Source organism: Nymphalis io, chromosome Z (assembly GCF_905147045.1).
Source record: "Nymphalis io chromosome Z, ilAglIoxx1.1, whole genome shotgun sequence".
Taxonomy (NCBI): domain Eukaryota; kingdom Metazoa; phylum Arthropoda; class Insecta; order Lepidoptera; family Nymphalidae; genus Nymphalis; species Nymphalis io.
The window spans coordinates 16,490,310-16,514,089 of record NC_065918.1 but is presented as its reverse complement, the minus strand read 5'-3'; the positions used below and the strand labels follow the sequence as shown (position 1 = coordinate 16,514,089).

General features: G+C 32.1%; 1 protein-coding gene across 2 annotated transcripts in view; it reads right to left on the bottom strand.

The window, feature by feature from the left end:
• The window catches only part of LOC126780508 (homeobox protein caupolican), a 65,198-nt gene that overhangs the window by 15,451 nt on the left and 25,967 nt on the right, over positions 1-23,780 (bottom strand). For both annotated transcript variants that reach the window (XM_050505064.1, XM_050505065.1), the window contains exon 3: positions 20,191-20,300. In XM_050505064.1, coding sequence (XP_050361021.1) covers positions 20,191-20,300 — 110 coding nt within the window. The remainder of the gene's footprint in view (positions 1-20,190; positions 20,301-23,780) is intronic.

Sequence of the window (23,780 nt, the reverse complement as noted above, 5' to 3'; positions counted from 1 at the left end):
TGAGTGGGCCAGACGAGCTTGCACAAAGCCCTACCACCAGTACGTTTAGTTTCCTTATGCTCAATTATATAATTTTGCAATATTACATATGTCTTGCAACAGCAGTGGTGCATGGAGCGTCGTGGTGGTATAAGCTTCATGCCTTTTCCTTAAAATATAAGCGTTAACCCGTTATTTATGATATTTATTGTATTATATATTATAATATTTCAAGTACCGGCTTTTGAATTTAATTAAAAAACAATAAAAGGAAATACTTGACGTGAAAAGATAATAATATTCCAAGTATTGAAAAAATAATCTTAATGCTTAATACCTATGTATGTAGCCGTCATTCATATTAAAACAACAAAATTATCATGTAGTTGTGTTAACGCACACTTTTTTTTAGTACAATATAACATTTCACATTGGGTTTATGTTGATATTAAAAAAAATAGTACATTCGAAATTCGAAACACAGTATAACATGTAAAAAACGTGGTTTCACAGATAAAATAATTAGTTCTATTTTCAAACTGCAATGACTTTAAAATAGATTGTCAATTTATCCAGTATAATTTGACACTAATTCGATAATACATATTAACAGTTATTTCGCGTTTAAGCTGATAACAATTTCAGCATGCACCATAACTATCTTCATTTATGTAAATAGGTTTATAGTGATCAAGCGTGACCACTAATTTGTCATTTGCGAGCTACCTAGGTGTAATACATGAGTCCACTGACCAATCTACACGATGAACGGTTATTAGGTTGTGGTCACCCCAAATTGCAGATGTTTGGTGTGTGTACTAAGACTATACTAGGTATGCGTGTCAATATTGAATTTAGAAGATATGAGGTTAAGAGAGATTTGATAAAATTTAGTTTTAATAAATACTGCGACACTTTTCATTTTAAAAAAAAAGTTTGCTTTGTTCTCCTTGAAAAGATTTGGAGATTATTCTACAAATATTGCACCTCACCGCCGTTCTCTCACCGCCGAGTGCGTGATGAATTATAACCACATATTAAGCACATGAAAATTCTTTTTATAGTTGCGTTACGATTCAAATGTACTTTAAAAAAATGGTCTGACTAGTAATTTATTATTTCATATGTAATAATTCTTTTTAAAAAGAAACGATCGCGGTACGTAAATATTAGCTAAAGTCCAGGATAGGAATATTTTATAAATATATTTTTGTTATGTAGTTTAGATTAGCGAGAAAAATCTTATTATAATAAAGTTATTAATTTTTTTATTTTATTTTTCTTTTAATTACAGTTCATGATTTAATTTGAATTTGGAAGATGATTTCTAAACCAATGTGTATATCAAGAAATAATATGTGATCAACTCCTCGTCAAAATAAATCTATCTATTAAAAATAAGTCCACTCTCTCGCGTGTTTAATCGCGTTAAGTCCATAAGCGCTGGGGGCTTAAAAATCGGTTGAATGAAATAAGATCATTCTATTATGTATCCTATTATCTTTTCTATTAGGGGACGATCCGACAAGTGCATACAAGCGTTGACTTTCAATCCCTATCTTTAATTGAATCCCGAATAAAAGCCTCAATATTCAAAGTCGTAGGTGTCGTTTTAAGGTAACCCAGAAATTCAATTACGTATGTAACAGATCATGTCCGAGCCGCCTCGTGGCCGCCTCGTGGCCGCCGCTGACCGATAGGAAAAAGGAAAGAGGAAGCCACCAATGCGGCTAGAATGAAATTAGCCCGTCGGTCAATTACTTCGAACCGAGTGCCGCTTACTAATGGCGCGCGCGGCGCTGCCGTACGCCGTACTCATTGTCATGCAACAGCGCGTACTCTTTATTGTTCCATAGATTGGTAATACACGGGAGGACTGCCACTTTGTGCTGTAAATCGTTGTCCGTACACGTATCCTCGATTAACTGTGTGCTGTATTGGAGAAGCGTGTCGGTACACGCCGCCAGCACCGGTGACATCATGTCCGCGAGCGACACGAAACGTGAGCCTACGTTCCGACTTTATAGGCGCACGTTCCGACGTTCCAGGTGACGCATCATCCAGTACGAGCCTTAGTGTATCGCCATGTTGTCTTCGAAGAAATCTCGCAATTCATTTGCATTGAGTCGAGTTTCACGCTGTCTGTTTATTCTGTCGCTAGTATTCCTGTATTTTAATTTAATTTCGTCTGATCGATTCGGGAATGGTAAAGTTACTTTAGATATCCGAAAGAACTACTATTCTGTACAATTGACAGTTATACTAGATATGAATCTATAATATTATGTATTATTCTTTTTTTAGATATCAAATGGACCCATCCCATGGACAATCCGTTCAACAATAGTGCTTTTCTGAATAAGCAATTATTTATCTATAACAATTATTATTTTCAAACATGTTTAATATACCGACACGATATAATATATTACATACAAATTTATTTTAGATAGGTTGTTTCATTTTTATATGATCTGACTTCGCCACGTGGCCGTCTTTTGTTTTAGGTTATAATTTTATAAAACGACAAACAAATTTACTTAGACCAAAAGTAACTTGTATGTATTTTATTCTGATACACATTTAGATTAATTTACCTTACTAGTTATCCTTTTTAAGCATCATAGGTAAGATAGGTAAGTTAGCAATATTATAAATACTGTAAAGTAAGCTTAGCTTAGAGATTGTATACAACAGAACTAAAATCTATGTATATTATGTTTATTCGAAGAAGCAAACGTCGCTGATTGGTTAATTTATAATTACTGCTAAATTTAAACAATATTATGAACAATGATTTGTCAGAATCATAGTAGGTATAAGTCATTTCAATAGAATATGTTGAATAGATTAGCAGAAACAGCACTATAAATAAGATAATAATTATATACATTTGCTTACATAAAAATATTGAAAGCATAATATTTTCAGTGAATTTAATTCCCTAATAAGTAAGCATTTTTAAATTTTACTGTATTTATAAATTTTAGAAGGAATTGACCAACTGCGAGCTCAGCCGCCAAGCACATGTATTGCACCGGAACAATGAAGATTTTTGTATAAAAAAACATATTTACTATCTAAATTTCTTACTGGCTCGACCCGGGAACTCATCGGGATCTGTCTTATACGCTAACTACGAAGCCATCGCGGCAATCACAAATTATACTATGTTATTATTATTAATCTATACTATGTTATCTAGAATAGATAATGATAGTTGTCATTCATATTAAGTGAATATGCTTCTTAGTATTCTACGTCACGATTATGTCGCCCCTGTCATTGGTTGCATCGATAATAAAAAAATATACGTTGTTATTAATATTATATTATATATTATATCTGTGGTTAATATTTTATTAAAAAGAAGAAATAATTTAAATAGAGGTTGCTTATTAATAGTTCATTTTGATGTTTCGTATTTAATAAGCCCAAAAATGTGAACGGATTCAAAATACTGAACTGTTGTACGTTGGTAAAAATGCTATGTAAATAAATAAAAAGTACCTAATGCCTTATACCGACATAGAAAAAGTACAAACTTTTTAGGCCGCTTTTAATTTAACTCAGCTTGTTTACTATATTAAAAAAAATACTATTTAAGGTTGAGATTATATAAATAATCATAAAAACAGGATTAAAATCCTCGTCCATTAGCATATATTTTGTTTTAAAAATAAATGTTGGAATACGTTCTTATTACAAAAGATTATTAATTACACCGCTTTAGTTCGCTTGTAAAAACTTGATTAGCTCAAAGAATATTACTGACCACGAAGAGTTTGTTTAAAACTTTCCGTAAACACAATTTAATATTTCGCGCTAACTCGCTAAATTCATTAGGATTCAATCTCGTAATAAACAAGCCTTTAATTACGATTTGTGCAAACAAAAACCGTCTTATTGGGAAGTTATAAACATTAAGGGAATACAATTGCAATTTCTTCCTGTCTTAAATAAACTTCAGTATGAGTAATCGTTACTTTGTGATCACAATATCGAATCGTTGGGGGCCAAATAGACTGATACGTGCTTTGAATCCACAGAGCTTCTGTCGACAGCGCTAGTCGTTAGATTGCCAGGATATTCGCTCTTGTTTTTAACGCTTTAAGTATCATTTTCTCATGCAGATATTTGTTGAGTATAACCAGTCGATTCTCGTTTCTTTTACCGACGGACCTATCTAGATTAGTTCGAGGCAATTTTCATCCAATGTGCTATAATAATAAGGCATAAATTTACGTGATTATAAGCTGTGAGCGGTCCGTCAAATTTCTTCTAAGTCGGGTGGTGTTGAATTTTCCGCTTATAATTATGCCGGCAGAGCGGAAGTGGTGGTACGCGTTGGTACACCGGTCACGGCGCGGTTGACGACCAACGGGTAACGGGTTCATGCCCGCGTATGGACTTCGGCGCGACTGTACCAAGGGACCATTACTAAAACGACAGTATTAATGATATATTCAGTTGAAAATTATTTGATTTGCCGCAACAATTACAAATTTAAATTATTCGCATTATCATTTCGTATATTGGGGCGCTTTATGCATTACAAGCACGAAGAGCATGTCCGTGCTTTTGAAATATCTCGAAAATAACTGAATGAACCTGAGGCATAGGAAATAAAGTTTTTTTTTTTATAGAATAGGAAGGCGGACGAGCATATGGCCCACCTGATGGTAAGTGGTCACCAACGCCCATAGACAATGGCGTTGTAAGAAATGTTAACCAACGCTTATATCACCAATGCGCCACCAACCTTGGGATCTAAGATGTTATGTCCCTTGTGCCTGTAATTACACTGGCTCACTCACCCTTAAAACCGTAACACAACAATACCAAGTACTGCTGTTTAGCGGTAGAAAATCTGATGAGTGGGAGGTACCTACCCAGACGAGCTTGCATAAAGCTCTACCACCAGTAAAATATATTGATATGTATTAGTACTAAGGGAGGTGTCGTAAGTCCGCCTTTCGATCTTATTTAAGAGCATAAAGCAAAATTGATAATCTTTTATTTGACTTTGTATGGATAAATCTAGTTCAAAGTTAGAGATAAGATGTTGTATGTAAACTATTTTATATATTAATAAAGGGTTGAATTCGATCAAAAACATGAAAGAATAAAATTTTGTCGATAAATGAAAATAACGAAATGTCCTCTAATATTTACAATTTTTATTTATACTCGTATTGTTATAGGTTTAAATTTGATTTATTTTTATATATTTCAAATAATCTAGAGATGCCTTTGGGGATTTTTCTTAAAAAAACCCTTCCGTTTTATTATTATGACGATAAAATACTTTCAGTGCTTACTATATTTCCTTTTCGCGAAAACTCACATCTCCTGTCGCATGTCACGCATACTTCAAAAATATATTTGTTTTTGTTTGTCTGTCTGTCTCTGCGGCACTGTTGAGACGCGAGGACAACGGAACTGGACTGCGCTCTTATGTATCATTCAAATTATTTTAAATAAATATGTCTGTATGACTTTCTGTGCAGTGTGCTTGGGGAGAAAGCTTTATTTAAATCAGTTTATTTTTTAACATGTCATTTTGTATTTGCTATAAAAATATCCAAAATCTATTAAAATAAAAAAAAAAACTTTTCATGACACTTTAACGCCGTATTAAATCAAATGCAACGGATCCTTGTACTCAATCAACCTTTGATCCCCAACATCTACGGAATATCCTAACCTGTCATACGAACAATGGAAATATAAATCTTACACCTTTTAACATAAAGGCTATAATTAAACAACGTCACATTATATTACATTAAGTTATTTTATTACTGCATACAGCTACTACGTTATTTGAAATAATGTCTATTGCGATACAAGACATTATCACGAAACAGATAAATGAGATGCCTTTCACTGGAGGATGGCTAAGTCGAATATTCAAGCTTTTCAGCGTTCCTCAGAATTCCTAGACAATCTTTGTCCGTAATCGCTTTTAAAATATCATTGGAACTGGTTCCGTACACAGCAATGAAGCGAATGTTTTCCCATTACGTTATTGTAACGCAAAATAATCGAACTGTTCGTTTCATCGATATTTTTTATTATGGTTTGATAATGACAAATAAACTGTCTCGTTTTTGTATTGGTGATATGTATATTTCATCATATTTATTATATATAATAATATATACGATGGTTTAAAGTAATTTGTACTTTGACAGATGTAGTAGTTACTACGCATCACGGCAAATTTATTTCATTATTAAATATTATTTGTACTAAACTAGTTCGTCGCCCGTAGCTTCACCTGCGTATTGGGGGTAGGGTAGCATTTGCTTTCGGTACAAATGGTTCGTTGCTTTGAAGCTAAGGTAAAAAATATAAGGTTTTCAAATAAAAAGCTTCGTATCTTGAAACGGATTCAGATTAAATTGTGATTATTATACAAAAGAGAGAAACTTCCAAATTCTTTAATCTTACTTTAATTGAGAATGTAAACGAAGTTTTTGTTGATTTTCCGCCATTCGGTTCGTTCAAATTTTAATAAAGAGACCAAAGGCACCGACACGGTACGTCCGAATAAACTTTAATAATTATTATTAGCGTTCGTATTGCAGCGTTTAATGAATGTCGGAGGACGTTAACGATATGTCGGATCAAAAAAAAATACGCAATTATACGACACTGTACAGCCGCTATACGTACTTTACTTATATAAATAATACCGTTATTATTAAGCCTATGTTTTCTCAATGTACATCTGTTCATCTGAATCTTTAAAATCGATAAGATAATAAGACTTACGGAATTGAGAATTTTATGCCGACTTAAGTGAAACCATAGATATGTACATTTGGTTCTGTTTGGTTCGATATACGTATTAATGAGGCAACATTGTATTAGCGCTTCATGTGTCAAGTTAACTAAAAATTAACTACATTTCCTGACAACGAATACCTGTATGGGAAACCTTTGTTTTCTAGCCTTTAATATTAACGGCCTCGCTTATAAGCGTTGCTTAGCAGCTGTTTAGTTGAACACTGATTTCTGTCATTATTGATTTGAAATTCAAAGGAAGAAGTCGCAGCGATGTTTAACAAATCACCCCATGCATAACATTTATAGATAAATCTGTTAATTTTTTTTATCAATTGTGTCTGATGAAAACGTGTCATATGTTTATCCACTAACCCGTATTTAAGTGGAGATGTGAAATAAGGTAAATCTTCTCAAAAGGAGATGAAGTTTTTTCCCACTTCTACGAGATTTACTTTTATGATTTCATTGTCAGTATAAACTGTGAAAATAAAATAAGTTCGAATGAATAGTAAGTAATTATAAAGATCTAGATTATAAAGAACTTATCTACTTTATGCTTTATTTACCGTAACTATTTTAAATTAAGAATATTAAGAAATAGTCACATAAAAATTGTTTTTATATGAAAATCTAGATAGTATTAGTTTCTTACTTTATTTCATTTATTTAATATAAATGTATTTTTTAAGCAAATTTAAATATTAATATAATGCGGATGAAATTATTTTATATAATTTCAGGCGAAAACACTTAAATAACTACGACGAAATGTTAAACGACTAGAAGCGTTTGTTTGAGTTGTTAAGTGAGATTGAGTTAAGTTAATGAGTCCAAACCAAGCTCAACCCGAGTAAGGGTCAGCGTTTTCTCTGAATGATTGACCGGTTAGTGCTGAGGGACGGTGTGAATAATTCTCAGTGAGGCTGTCACTCTTCGTTATCTCCGTTCTCTTGCTAATTGTTAGTGAACTGAAGCACTAGCGGTATTGATACTAGCAGTATTCGTTAGATTAAATCACATATTATATAAATTGTTAACATATTGTAGAAGATATATATGATTTAATTTGATAAACATCGTGGAAATGCGGCCTGCATTATGAGCAGCTTTGCGTCGGGTGGGATCTGGGTACTATTTTAAATGTGATTTAAAAAAAAATGACATTGTTATCTTTTGTAAAAATAATAATTGTGTAATTATCATTTGTAATAATAATTATTTTTTGTAAAATATATATTTGATAAAAGTTTATTTAATAATCAACATATTGTGTCAGTGTTTTATTAATTCGTTAAGTGATATATTGAAGATATATTATTCATTATTTACATTATGAGTTCTGTAAAGTTATTCTGTAAGAGCAGCATAAGCTTACCGCAGAACACGACCGTGAAATTTCACGAAGTGATAATATACTTTGCTTCAAAAGGGCGTATCAACATCAACATTTCATAAGTAAGATATGAAATGAGTTCGACCAAACAGTGACAGCAATCATTAAATAAGTTATCAGATTGGAAACAAGCATTTCCATCCAGTCCAACTACTAAAATGAATAAAATTGACTATTCTAGATCATATTGTCACAGCATCACGAGTGTGTTTGCAAAAACTTTTATTAAAAATACAACACCTCGTCTTATTGCCTCTACTGGTGACAGGAGGGCTGGTTCATATTTCGCCCAGAGGATCGGAATTGCGATTCAAAGGGGAAATGCCGCTAGCATTCTTGCCACCATTCCACGCGGTCTGAATTTGTACAGTAGCAATTTTTTTATTGTGTATATTTAAGTCCTTAATATGTATCATATTTTAAAATTCAGTTGTATGATTTAGCCCAAACATACTAAACAGTTAAAGTTAAATAAAAGCTTCTAAAAATAACATGGACGTATAAAAGACATAAATCCCTTGATAAGATATTTTCGAAAAAACCAGAATGTATATAAATATCAAAATCCAGCTATCAAAAGAAATTATTGATATATCATCGGATTCAAGTTTCTCAATATTATTAATAAAGCTTAGGCTATTAATCATTCATATTGATATTATTTAAAAAGTAGTCGAAAGATCGACGAAATATTACTTGTTAGAGCTCAACCGTCCCGGGCGGTCGCTTGTAAATATATATACATATAATTACAACAACTTTATTGTTTATTCAATAATAGTGATTGTCGACGAATGATTAAAGGTAGAGATAGTGTCAGATATCGCCAGCCATCTTGCCACACCTGCCTTTATTCTGAACGCCTATTACACCGTTATTAGTGAAGCCACCCTGCGTTTTATAACATATTAATTGGTTATTTAATAGCCCTTATTTAGCCGTCCCCGACGGTTTGACGTGTGATTTATTCGTTGTGGTGATTTAACGAACATCACAAGCATAATTTTGATTACATAGTTGCGTTTGCTCACTCACTTGGGCACTGTTATATCTCGAGATGGCTAGTCGAAGATTGGCTACCGTGGTAGAAATCATTTGAGATTGCAAATAATATATTATAATTAAAATATAAACATTAAAACGAAATGTTTTGTACTATTTTTTTATTATATTATATATAAGTATTTATATAGATACGACAAACAGTTGTACTGAACTCTCATAGATAATCTCACCGCAAAACAGCAATACTTGATATTGTTGTGTTCCGGTTTGAAAGGTGAGTGAGCCAGTGTAATTACAGGCACAAGGGACATAAAATCTTAGTTCCCAAGGTTGGTGGCTCATTGGCTATAAGCGATGGTTGACATTTCTTACAATGCTAATGTCTAAGGGCGTTTGGTGACCACTTACCATCAGGTGGCCCAAATGCTCGTCCACCTTCCTATTCTATAAAAAAAAAATAATAATAATGTAATAAAAAAAAAATTACCCCCATTCATTTTAATTGTAGTTGAAGTTAAGAATTTATTCGCGGTGATAGTTAACTTGGCTTTAATAATTCAATGGAATTTAAACTTGAATGTCTTTTTTTAATTAACAATAAAAAAGTGATATTGTTTTTTTTCCATGACTATGAATTTAATATTTATGATACATCATTATACTATCCACTGTACACCCAAAGCATAGGTATTTTTTTTATTATGAGACTTTCCTACCTAGCTTAGTAATTATTTAGCTCCGTTTTTTTTTTAAATTAACTAAAAAAATATTTTCATAAAAATAAAGTTTTTTTTGCGATACACTAACCAAACACTTCATCTCAGAAACGTGGATTACATCTAAATACTACTGGAAATTATTATGCATTATATTATGAATTATGCTAAGATTTATTAGTTTCTTTGTTTTTAATTTGTATATTTAAATCACATTTATATTTATATCCATCAATTTGGTAATTTTGTGTACTACACACGATAAAAAAAAAAAAAACAGATTTATTTATTTTAGTATAACAAAGAGTTGCTTTTGAAATTCGAACATTTCATTTATATGCGCTATTTTTAATTTTTCATATCGGCAAGAGTTCGAGAAGTTTCATGTTCACAGTCTGATAAATTAAATAGTAAATAATGCGAGTAAAGTCATAAGAAACAACTGGCTAATAACATTATTATTCACAGCTATATGGTGAGCCCGACTTTGTACGTGCGCTTTGTATATGGACGACTTCCTTCGCCGGCTACTTTTATGTTATGTTTCGTTACAAGTTCCAGAAGTCGTATCGATGTGAATCATGCTTTATTTTATTTATATACTTAAAGTACAAGTACACCAGCCACGATGGCACCGTGCATAGAACTCATCAATCTTGCAATTTTTTTACATGTATTTGTTTATCTATATTTAAATCGAATACAGTCCAAATCACAAACGTACGAGACGATAGAAAATTTAGCTAAGTTTCCGAATGATGATATGTCTCGAGAAATTGCCAACTAAAAATCTTGGACAAGCTATTGATTTTTTTTTATATTCGCCGGGAGGGCAAATGACTCTACTCCACCTGATGGTAAGTGGTAGTAGAGTCCAAACGCGACGACGACCAGTACAGACGGGAAAAACGTTCTGCACTAGCCGCCTTCGCCTTGCCGGCCCGCAAGATGCCTCTTCACGCCTCGTTTGAAGGAACCCGGGTTGTAAGAGGAGGGGAACACGTGAGCTGGTAAGGAATTCCATTTTTTGGAAGTGCGACAAAGAAAGGAGTTGCCAAATTTCTTTGTTCGCGAAGGAATTGGTGTCACACTTAGGCGGTGACATCGAGAACCAGCGTGGACTTAAGAAGGAAGGGGGAAGCAGGAATTAGAGAGAATAATTCCTCAGAGCACTCGCCGTGATACAGTCGATAGAAAGCGCTCAGTGCTGCTATCTCACGATGCAATTGTAAAGGTTCAAGGGTGTTTGTGACCTTTACGTCGCCAATAATGCGTACGGCACGTCGCTGCAACCGGTCCAAGGCCTCAAGTAGGTACTTAGTGGAGCTATCCCAAAGGTGCGAGCAATATTCCATGCAAGACCGTATCTGTGTTTTGTACAACAGGCACAGTTGTTGTGGCGTGAAAAAACGCCGCACCTTGTTCAGAACTCCGAGTTTCCGTGAAACTGTTTTTATAACAGCCTCGATGTAATCCCTTGGACTAAGGGATTTACGTCACTCAACATAGTTTTGAAACAAAAACTAAAATTTTGGACACTTTATCGAACGAAAGCATAACAATGGTGTCCGGTTGAGAATACTGTTCTCTTTTGAGCACAGATACCCAGAGGGAGAGAGATGGACTGCGTAATAATATAGAAAAAGGCTTTTGCTACCAGTGATGTACATTCTCACATAGAGTCATCTGAAATCAGTGATGATGATGGCAGAATACTGGATGGACTGACAATAGTTCACTGGGAACAGGGGTGGTGTCTATTGTGGGAGTACACGTGATCTTGCCTCATGTGAATATCAAAGATCGAAATCATTGATGAGAATGCTGAATCGAACAATCAAAGTTTGCTGTTGATATACTTGCTGTAATGATTCAAAAATATTTTTATATATATAACATATATGTTATTGCTTCCATTAATGACAGGAGTATTAAAAGCTCAGAAAATAGGGAACGAGCGTCAACAGGGAATTGTTGTTTTCTTATCACTATTCCAGGCGGTCGTGGTTGGGACTGTAGTTTTTTATTTTAACTTGTGTATTATTATGTATAGTAGCTGCCCGTTCTGACATTTCACGTGTGAAATGTTTATTTTATTCTTTTTTGTTAACGAATAAATAATAATAGAAACCGATAGAATTTTTTATTCTTAATCATTGATTTAAATTTCAAGTTTTTAAAACCTTTTTCGTGAATGAATGACATGAAAAATAAAGTGAATATGATTTTCATTTCATTCTGGGGCATCAGTTAGTCACATGTATTTTTATTTACATATACGGGTGACCTTAGCTAACCTTCAGATCATATTCAGACAACCGGGTTATTTTAGATCCATATCTATTAAAAAACTTTGTTCCGGACGTTGCTTGAATGAAACAAGTGAAAGTGATCCGAAACTAAAAGCGATTTATTTATATCCAATTCATACTGAGAGCAAAGATGGTGATAAGGGGATTTTAAACGAAATTCTTGGTGTGTCTTTGACACTGAGTTACCCCTGAAGCGAGCGAGATAAGGTATTTGTGACGAGTTCGTAAGCGTTTATAAAGGCGTGTTCTAAATTTAAAAATAATAAAAATACTGTTGTTGAATGGTATGTTAATTTGAATTAGGAAATTTTGACATATCTGTGACATCTTAAGATTCGATAAATATTAGAAAAAAAGTAGTCAAGAAATAATTAAGATTTTTTTTTTGAGTTTGAGTAAATGTGAAAAATGCCCCGATAGAAGGACGGTAATTCCCCGCTGCTGGACTAAGGTTGTAACTTAACACTAGAAGTATTAACTAAACGTTAACCAATATGGCGTTGAATAATTCAAATTTAACGGGGGTAAAGCCTCGTGTCACAGGTTAATTAATAAAACCGCTATTTACAGGCTCTTTCTTTGTAATATAACATTCTTTGAAAATTATGTAACATTCGAATTCTGATGCAAAAAAAATTTCGAAAAAAAACATTATTTTTTGTCAATATTTTTCACATTCCATACACATGTGTTGACATAATTAAAAAAAGTCATATTGTATTGACCTCTTATATAAAATGTTTCGGTTCCGTTAAATATAAATCGTTAGAATAAACAATAGAATTATGATCATCAACTATCAACCATCGACCATGGGAATTTATGTTATGTTAATGTTTTATGTATCGTGATCAATGTTCTAGTGCCGACTTATGTTCGTAATTAACAGGGCAAAACTGCATGTACAGTAACAAACGAATTACCAAGTCCAAATTATTTTATTATCGGATTTTATTTATTATTTCCAAAATTATTTACTATTTGCTACTATTCTCAAAATTATTACATTTTAAATCAATAAAACGCGTTAATTGCTTATTGATGATTAAATTTGTCTGAAAAATATGTGAAAACTTTATATAATCCGTAATATCTATTCAACATTTTCATCCAAACATTGTTTTTCGTAAATTGATAATAATTTAACAGTCATAGTTCTAGAACATTCGTCAGTTTCGAATTCAAAAAATAGCCAGATAGACATTGTCCTATGTGTTTGTACACTTATATATTATATATATAATTGTCATAGCTGAACGGTACAGAAGTCGTTCTGCCGCAGCGCCATATAGAAACGAGTGAAACAAACTGTAAACTGTATGTAAAACCTTCTTCGTAAAAAATATGTGCATATATCAACATTGATTTATTTAACATACAAAGTCAAAAATATTTATTCAATATTACACTTATTTATTGATTGTCATAAATCTACCACTGGTTCGGAAATAAATACCTCAGACCTTAGAAGAACCGGCGAAAAAAACTCAGCTTTCATTTAATAATATATATATATATATATATATATATATATATATATATATATATATATATATATATAATTGTAAGCGCAAGTTACGTTGAACAAACACACACATAAAAACTTTATACGTGACCTTTATTTTTTTATTTACTTTTGTACATATTTTTATTGAGTAATATATTTTTACAGCCAGTTATAAAATATTCGAGCGCCACTGTACTACGTAGCGCTAATGAAGAGAACAGATAAAAGCTAGAAAAACGTGTTAACCGTTGTTCGTTCGTAATATTTCATAGTGTTATGTGTTGCCATATTTAGAATTAATAATAAAATTGTTTTGCTATTTATTTCAATGGTAACACGTACAAATAAAACTGCGACAACCACTATCCAATCCAGAGGAATAACTTGGGATATGAAGTTTCTATTTCTTGAAAACTTTACCATTTGCCATGTTAAGAAATTTTACAACAATAATAAATAATCAAAGGAAAACAACCCAGTGCCCATTGAACAAATATAACTTACGTCGAAGTATATAAAAATATAGATAATATATAATACAATTATAAATAACAGATTATGTCTCGTCGAGACCGCGATCGAGCGTCAAACATCCGAACATAAAAACATTAAATAATAAAAGTATTTAATAGTAATTGTATTTTTTTTTTTCATTGCGATGGTATACTGACAACTAGACTAGTTGATAGTACGTGGTCACTTTTGTCGCCCAGGGGTTTAAGATGTTTTTTGGGATACATATGTTATTACACTGACTTACTCCCCCTTCAAATTAGAATATAACAATGTAGAGTATTACTGTTAAGAAGAGAGGAAAGGAGAGACGGTAGCTGTGGATGTGCTCAACCAGACGGACCTGCATTAAGCACCACCGATAGAATTTTGATGTATTTTTTTATGATTGATCTCTAAATCTTGTCTCAAATCAATCATTGGTTTGATGTCGATACGCAAATCTGAAGTGTTGAATTAGTATTGATTCGAATGAAAAGGGAGTTTTAAGAGAATTGACCAAACGTCATTGTTGTCATTTGGCTTATCTTGCCGTCAGTGTTGCTATATAAGAATACGAATAAATCACATAATAAAAAAAATCAATTTCTGTAAACAATACGTTTAAAAACTAAAAAAATATAACATAAAATCGTTGACAAATTAAAATTATTTCGAGTGTGATAAGTTATGTACAAAATAAATTATATTACTCATTAAGTATTAAATATTGGCGAAAAAATAAAATAGGTTCGGGTAATTATTCTTGTATTGATAAAATAATCCTTGTATGCACATGTTTTATCCATTTTTATTATCGGAATCAAGATAAGTTTTTATTAATATTTTTATGTTAGTTTATGTAAGGCGGTATTTTATTATATTTGTAATATAGTTACCTACCTCGTTTCCTGATAATTTATATCGCTTACCTTTTTTTTTTTAATATGTTACTACGAGGCTTTATATATATATATATATATATATATATGATATATATATATATATATACATTTTACATTCTGAAATATATATATATATATATATATATACATATATAATACATTTGATTATCATTTCATGCCACCGAAGAAGACGGAAGACCTATTCTTGTGTGTACTTGCATGCCTAGACTGATATATGCGACCTTTATCATATTACAAAACAGATCCATATATTTCTTCATATTATTAAGTTTCTTGAGAATTATACGTTATAACGTCATAAATCAAATATGGCGGACGCTAACTATCGTTTTTTTTTCATATTTACATAATTAACCGTGATCAATTGATTCCTTGTTCTCTTTAAATCGTTTATTTTATATAAAATGTTTTTGTTATTATTTTCACATCATAATATAATTGTTTATGACGTCACAGATCTGATACTGAAAATGCCATAAACATGTGTATTTTTTTTAATTACTATTTTGATATAACATAAATATACAGTGTTTATTATTTGTACATATATTGTTCGTTCCATATATATACATATACCTAATTATTGTTATTATTTTCATATCAATAGCGGCTACTTATAAAACAGTTCGATATTATCATTAGTGATCGTTAACGTTAATTACGGATAAAACGATCGCCGTCACAATATAACGATTTGCGATAGATCTATCCTGAATCGATCTTGAGTTTTTGAAGTGCTTCCACGCCCGCCTTTATTTAATTAATATTGATAATAATGTTTTAGTAATATTTATATTTATATATATAATCGGGAGACGGTTAGGTGCTAGGTACCCTACGTCTTCCTTTGTTCTCCTGACAATGTATATGCAAAATTTCATAATGATTTAGTAGTTTCTACGTGAAAGCGCAACAAATATACAAACCAACAAACGAATTTTCGCATTTATAATATCAGTAAGGATTTTTATTATTTTCTTTAAATTATTTATCATAATAAATACGACTACTATTAGGCTTAACCGGGTGTTTGATATTGGTCTCGTTGGTTACCAAAAACAGTGCTATGGTTGTAATCCTCAATTTAATTGAGGAAATGATGATTGAGAACATTGCAAATCACATCACTTTTATAAAAATATAATTTTACTTATTTTAAGTTTTTAGTTTCGTTTTAATTTATAAGCCGAGATGGCCTAGTGGTTAAAACGCGTGAATCTTAACTGATGATCGTCGGTTCAAACCTGGGTAAGCACCACTGAATTTTCATGTGCTTAATTTGTGATTATAATTCATCTCGTGCTTGACGGTGACGGAAAACATCGTGAGGAAACCTGCATGTATCTAATTTCATTGAAATTATGTCACATGTGTATTCTACCAACCCGCATTGGAGCAGCGTGGTGGAATAAGCTCTAAACCTTCTCCTCAAAAAGGGAGAGGAGGCCTTAGCCCAGCACTGGGACATTAACAGGCTGTTACTGTTACTGTTTGATGATGCGAACGTTAAGAAGTGCTAATATTTTTAATCTTTATCTATATTATGGTTTGAATGCAAATAAAGGTTTTTTATCCATGTACATGTAACGGATATGTGATTCGAAATTACATGGGTACATTTGTCGCGAAAAATATTCTTTAATAGAAATGGTTACGAATTTAAGGGTATAAATAAAGGGTCTCTCCGTTATACCTATATAGATAACCCTGCGCTGTAAGTAACTGTATTACATTATATGTAACATATAAACGTAAAATATAACAATATCTTAGAATGCACCTTGTGGTGAGTCGATTTGGCACTTCTAATGTATTTGATGTACTGTTCGTTCAAAGGGAAGCCAGTGAATTTTAAAATCAGTTGACATCGTTCAAATCGATCAATCATTCATACGTTTTGCAATAAATATGACACAATAGTTGTCAATCGTAGGATCGTAACAGTCATATTGAGACCCCATTTTGAAGAGCAAAATTATTAATACGATTAATCTTATGTTTATGTATATAACAGTATTAAATTTGGAAGGCAGACTAGCCATGATGCTACGATGGTGATGAGTTTTTTATAAACTCACCTTGATGTATAAATTCTCAAGGAAGACTAACCATCTGCTCGGGACATGTTATAGTGCACAAGTGTGCGCGCAAGTACAGGTGCATTCTCCATCCTAACTCTCATAGTCCGATGGGATAGCAAATCCAACACGAGCATAAAAATTTCAGGTGCAGGAGCAATGTTTGAGAATTCTCGGTCGAAAAGCCAATAACATTTTAAAGCCCTGACTTGAAGTTTGGACCCAGGAACTCGGGATATGCGCTAGACTGACAAGGCAGTTGCCAATAAAATATGTTTTTGTTTCTGTTGACTATATAATTAATTACCAATTTTATTATAGACATAATATATAAATGTTAAAAAGAACATTTATTTCAAAATTTAAGCGATGCATTTACATAATTTATTGTCGAATTATTTTCGGTCACATGGGATATACGCTTCATATTGAAATTGTTTGGAATTTTATGTTAAGTAAATACTTTAAATGCGGTTTCGATTAAAAATATTTTTGTTTTTTTTACGATAGAGATAGAAAATTTCGCCTGACGTGTAAAAACGTTGTTATTAGAAAGAGACAAAATTTGCTAGATACATCTTTTCAAATGAATGAATGAAGACTCTTTCGTTGTTAGGTTTTGTATTAGTATACATAGATAATGTGACTCCTTTGATAAATTAATGTAATTTTGTTTCATAGTTGTAAATGTATAGTACAAATTTATTTGATACTTCATCTTTATCGGTATTGTTCAAGGCGTAATATCTATTCATCCAAACATATGATCACATTATACCGTTTTCGGAAAATCTTAATTGAGTAAGTAATATAAGTTAAGTACAGTCATTAATATATCAATTATAAAATAATAGAAAATAGAACATATTAATTCTATAACCCAAGTCCAAATGAATATATCGTGTCATTACAATACGCTGCCGAAATTGCAATTATTATTTTCGTTCGATGTGGGATTACCTTAATGCCGACAAACAACTAGGCGTTGATAATCTCGACACAACTCATATCAAACGAATTCGTGTTTCGAATCCTTTTCAATATGCCGCTATCAGTTTACATAAGAACGATGTTTTTTGTGTGTGTCTTTAAGTCTGTGTTAGGTCGTATTTGTACCGATAAACACGTATGACTATAATAATTATAGTAGCCGTTGCCTTCTATTAGCCGAATATAATGTAATGGCTGTAATATAGAACGTACTGATTTCGACCAATAACTTTTTTTTAGTTTCGGTATTTAATCAAAATCAATTATAATATAATTTTGCATGCAATCCATGTGTCCTTGCCTTTCGTATGACCTACTTAATATATATGTATATATATATATTTAATGAAATGATAATGCTATCGGAATCTAAGTGACTTTGAATTGAATTTATTTTAAATACGAAATATATCTATAATGTAAAAAAAATTAACGATTTTAATGAATAACTTTACTAGCACCATGGTAGCCAATGTCTAATGATGGTGGTAACAAATATATTAACAAACGCACTGGTAGATCCGATCATGAGCGAATACGAACAAACCAACTCTTCCGCCTTATAATATTAGATATATTTGAAAAGTCAAGACTCGTAACAGAATCAATCATAATGAAAATATAATATTTCGGAAAATTTCGATGTTTTAACATTAATGGCCTTGTTTACGTTTTGTACGAATTGTAATAGAATATGTATATGAAAGCTTATCCGCAGACAGACAGTTGTAATATACACTACAATTTTAGTATTCATGACAATCTAGGTCAGAGGCAATCAGATCTGTATACGGTGTGAGATCGGGTCGTAGCCTAAATGTTATCCTATTTAAAAGTTTGCCGAAGCTTTTAATACACATACAGAAATGCGCTTCCGTTAAAAACACTATCGAGAATAAAGCGATCCAATCACGAATAGCTTTGGTCTTTCGATCATAAAATCATTTTGAAATTAAAATTTCTTAATTCAATAAAGAAGCTTACTTACTGATAGCCAAATTAAAAATTACGATCACTTCGGAAAATAAACTACCTAAATGTGAGAAGAACTAGGAGATCGAAAATAACACAGCGGATTGTCTTTTGACCAGTTAACAATTATTTCCAATTTTCAATATAAGGAAATAGATCCATTTCAATAAGCGTCATATCTATTTTATTTGAATTGGAATCGTATTCCAATCCTACAAATACAAGATAAAATACGAATTATCTTTTTTTTATATAATCTAGGTAGTCGGACAAGCATATGGGCTACCTGACGGTAAGTGGTTACCAACGCCCAGACATTGACCGTTGTAAAAAATGTTAACCATCGCTTACATCGCCAATACGCTACCAATCTTGGGAACTAAGATGTTATGTCCCTTGTGCCTGTATTTACATACTCAGTCACCCTTCAGACCAGAACACAGTTGTACCAAGTTCTGCTATTTTGCGGTAGAATATCTGATGAGTGGGTGATACCTACCTACGTATATACCTACCCAGTCGAGCTTGCACCTACCACCGATAAGCCCTACCACCTTTCTCTAATGAATGGTCAAATCATATTATTGGTGAAGCTTTATATTAATGTCCCATTTTGGCCATTAAGAGCTGAAAGTTTTAAATGATTCCATATTTGTCTTCATTGAAAAATTTGAACTTAGTTTGTCTAACTTGGATCATATTTCTATCAGAACTTCAGACTCTATCAATCCTATTTATCAATAACTTCTAAAAGTTTCCATCAATAACTATTAACGGATATGCTCCCAACTGAAATTGTTATTACAAACTTATTTTCTAAGAAAGAGAAACATAGGAATGATGGTAACAGATCACGTCTAGTTTTAGACGTTGATTAACTTCATCATAAATATAAGTTTTTAGCAGCCGATGTAATCAGTTATGTAGGAGTTTTTCTCATTAGAAGATTGTGGTCGACTGATGTGCGATGATCGATAATAGCATTATCGAAGACCTAAAACTAGTAGTAAAAGAAAATGACTTACCCATTAAATGGATATCCAGCGAAGGCTGCATCGTAAGGATGATAGACTGTAGGGTAGGGCCAGCTCGCAGCACTAGCTGCGAGATTCTCTTTCAGCTCGATTCCAGCTGCCTGATTGGGAAAATAATGTATATTATAAGTTTCACGTAATGTATGTCACTATCGATAGTTAGGAATAAACATTTATACAGTTCCTATCCGTACTAATATTAAATTGTAATATAATTTTCGCGCCATTCATTTTGTATCAATTATGAGATAGCTTTGAATTTTTATTTGTTTTGATCATTTTTTTTAATTTGTTTATTTATTTCGTTAGCAAAACTGGAAACAAAAAATTACGTACATACGTGAACACAAAAAATAATATTACTTTTACTTAATAAGACTTTTGGATGATTTAATGATGACAATAAAAATATTATTATTCCGTATTATTTCCATCATAATATTACTGTCATATGAAATAATTTCTTTAACTAGCAAATAGATTCAAATAGGAACGCTTTATAATAAAGCCGTACTCATCTGCGGTAGATTTAAATTTTTATCTAGCTAGTACTTGTTGATCGACGTTCGGTTCCGGTATCACATTCACGGTAGCTTTAACTAAATCTATTATTGAACCAAGTTTTATTGATTTTTTGATGGATCGTTTCGATGGCTCGTCTCTACTATTATTATTATTTAATGGGTTGATTGGAGTCTGAACATCAATCATCTCTGACAAATTTTAATAGAGACTCTTAGACGGATTCTTTGTATTATTCAACTATAAACTATTACACGGCTTTGTTTGTTTTATTTAAGGCTTTAATTTATTTTATACATTGGATATGTTTATTTAATGTTTCTTTTTTTAAATGACTTTTGTCGTTTTGGCTTAAAATAATCTCGGCTCGAGTTAATTCATTAAAATAATTTAACACACATAGCTAAATGTTTACATAGACATCTTAGCTAATGTAAAACTTGATAAAGCAATTCAAAAATAAATGAATTTATATTCTGTTCCTCACATCATTAAAAATCATCAAATCTCAATACAAACTAAGACAATATTTTTTACATCAGACAAAACGCATTTGTGTCGAATACAAACATCGATATTATACTTTCGTACAAGCTAACAACGCTATAATTATTCAACGATCGAACATCGAACATCGAAAAGCGGAATGATCTTTAATATTTCATTAAAAAATTCGAAAGCAGACATTTATAATGATGAATTTCATGTACATCCCGAGTTATTAATAGGATATACGTTTTAAAATCGCGTAAAAACCAAAGAAACGGCCCGTCGAGATGCGCGGGTCCAAAAAATTTATAGCGATGCATTAAAAATAACCCGGGAGCTCGTCTTAATGCGGTCAGCCAGGATAAATCTATCAAAAGATTTTGTTGTCCAACAACTTCATTGGTGGCCGAATCGAAAATCCGATAATAAATTTTACTCAAGTACGACAGCGTAATCCAGTCGCGCTGTCGCCCTTTGTTGCTCCGACCTCTCCGATATAATTCCGTTTTCTGTTACTTCAAATAATAATCGAGCTAAGCCGACTCGGATCTGCATTTTCTCGGATTTATTGGTTTCATACCGCGGCGCCGATTTATATACGCGCAACGGAATCGGCAGCGTGCGACATCGATGTGACTGTGCGTTGCCATGATTTTAGCTCCAATCCTTTGATATATTCAAGTTATTGTAAACGTAATGCATTTGCGTATCATCGAGTCAAAATATATATGGTAATGCAATTTAAGTTTGTATTATAAGTTAAAATACACTAATGAATAATCAACGAATGTTCCGTGAAGCGTGCGGATTGAAAAAACTCGGTCATAATCTTTATTGGTAGCAACACTATAATTTTAATGGATCCGTCTATAATCCCATTAACGTTAATAATATGTTCAACTAGGAATATTTTTATGGGACGAATAGTTTCATAATCCGCTGAACGGTCCCTCCGACACGCAAACGGAGCTCGCGAAGCTCTTAGGCTACTCACTGACTTCAGACATGACTGTCTTAAGACGACTTTAAACATTTTAATTTACAGGAATCTTTAGAAGAATATTTTTTGACATCGTATTTTTACAAGGCTTCTTAAGAAAAACAAACTCCAAAAGTTGTAAAAATTTTCAAGTTTGTTTTTCTTTTATTTCAAACGTTATTGAAATGAAACTTCTTAAAAAAACAAAATTACGTAATTTCACGACTTCTGTCTTAAACTTCATAATTGTCATTTGACATTGAATAATTTTCTTCTGTTATTTAACTTCCGACTTATTTGAAATGTTAAAAAAAAGTTGAGTCAATAACAATTATGTAATGAGTAAACATCATTGCAAATTGGTTTCATGTTTAGGTTTCATACTAATGTTTGGTGTAATACCAAAGCAATAATAATTATTTTACTAGTGATAGGGCTTTGTGCAAGTTTTTCTGGGTAGGTACCACCTACTTGGTATTTTTGTGTTTCGGTTTGAAGGGTGAATGAGCCAGTGTAATTACAGACACAAGGGACATAACATCTTAGTTCCCAAGGTTGGTGGCGCATGGATGATGTAAACGATGGTTAACATTTCTTACAATGCCAATGTTTATGGGCGTTGGTGACCACTTATCAGGTGGTCCATATGCTCGTCCACCTACCTATTCTATATAAAAAAAAATCCTTAAAAGTAACTGTACATACATATATATAGTTTATTTCATTTTAATTTCAAATATATTAGGGCGATTACAAGCAAAAGGCAACTTGTCTTAAGATAGACTTAGTCTTTTCGACCCATTGCGTGATCAATAGGATTATTAATTCGTATATTTAGCATTGTGAAATTAATTTTTAATGAACTCGCAAACAAAAACTGGTTGTAAATGTTATAGGTTTAATATAAATGTTACTTATCTTTATATTTAACAAAAAACAACCCCAATGAATGTTTTTAGCGCTTGTAACTTAGTCTCTATAAAAATATATTGCGTTTTTACATACGATATGAATTTTTATTTTATTGAGTGTCATATAATATATACATTTGATAAACCTAAAAACTACAACACGCAAACATATACAGGCAGACAATCATATAGTTAAATATAAACCTTATTTGTTAAACCAAATAACATATAAATAAAATTATAAATATCATTTAATAAAAATATAATTCTCACAATCTTTTATAATATACATCGATTTATTTAACAAAACTACGTAGAACATTCCACGTGAGTTATGAAAAAAGGTAAAATCGTCGAGAAACAGACAAAAACTTAAATATTTGTTTGTCTGTTCGATAAAGAAACGCTTGTCATAACCCGACATCTAAATTTCAAACTAAACAAAGATAGCTCGAAGACGACTATTCTTACGCAGTCAAATCGGTATAATAAATTGTAGATGAAATAAAAGGCGTGTAAAAAAAGTAGAGCCATTGAAGGCGGGTCGGAGTTAACACTTTCGCTACAGATGATAAACGACCATCTCTCCATGAATGATTGAATCATCTACCGGGGCACGTTCACGGCCCTTTTAACACCTTCCTCGAAGTTTTACTACATGTCATATATTACGTGCTTTG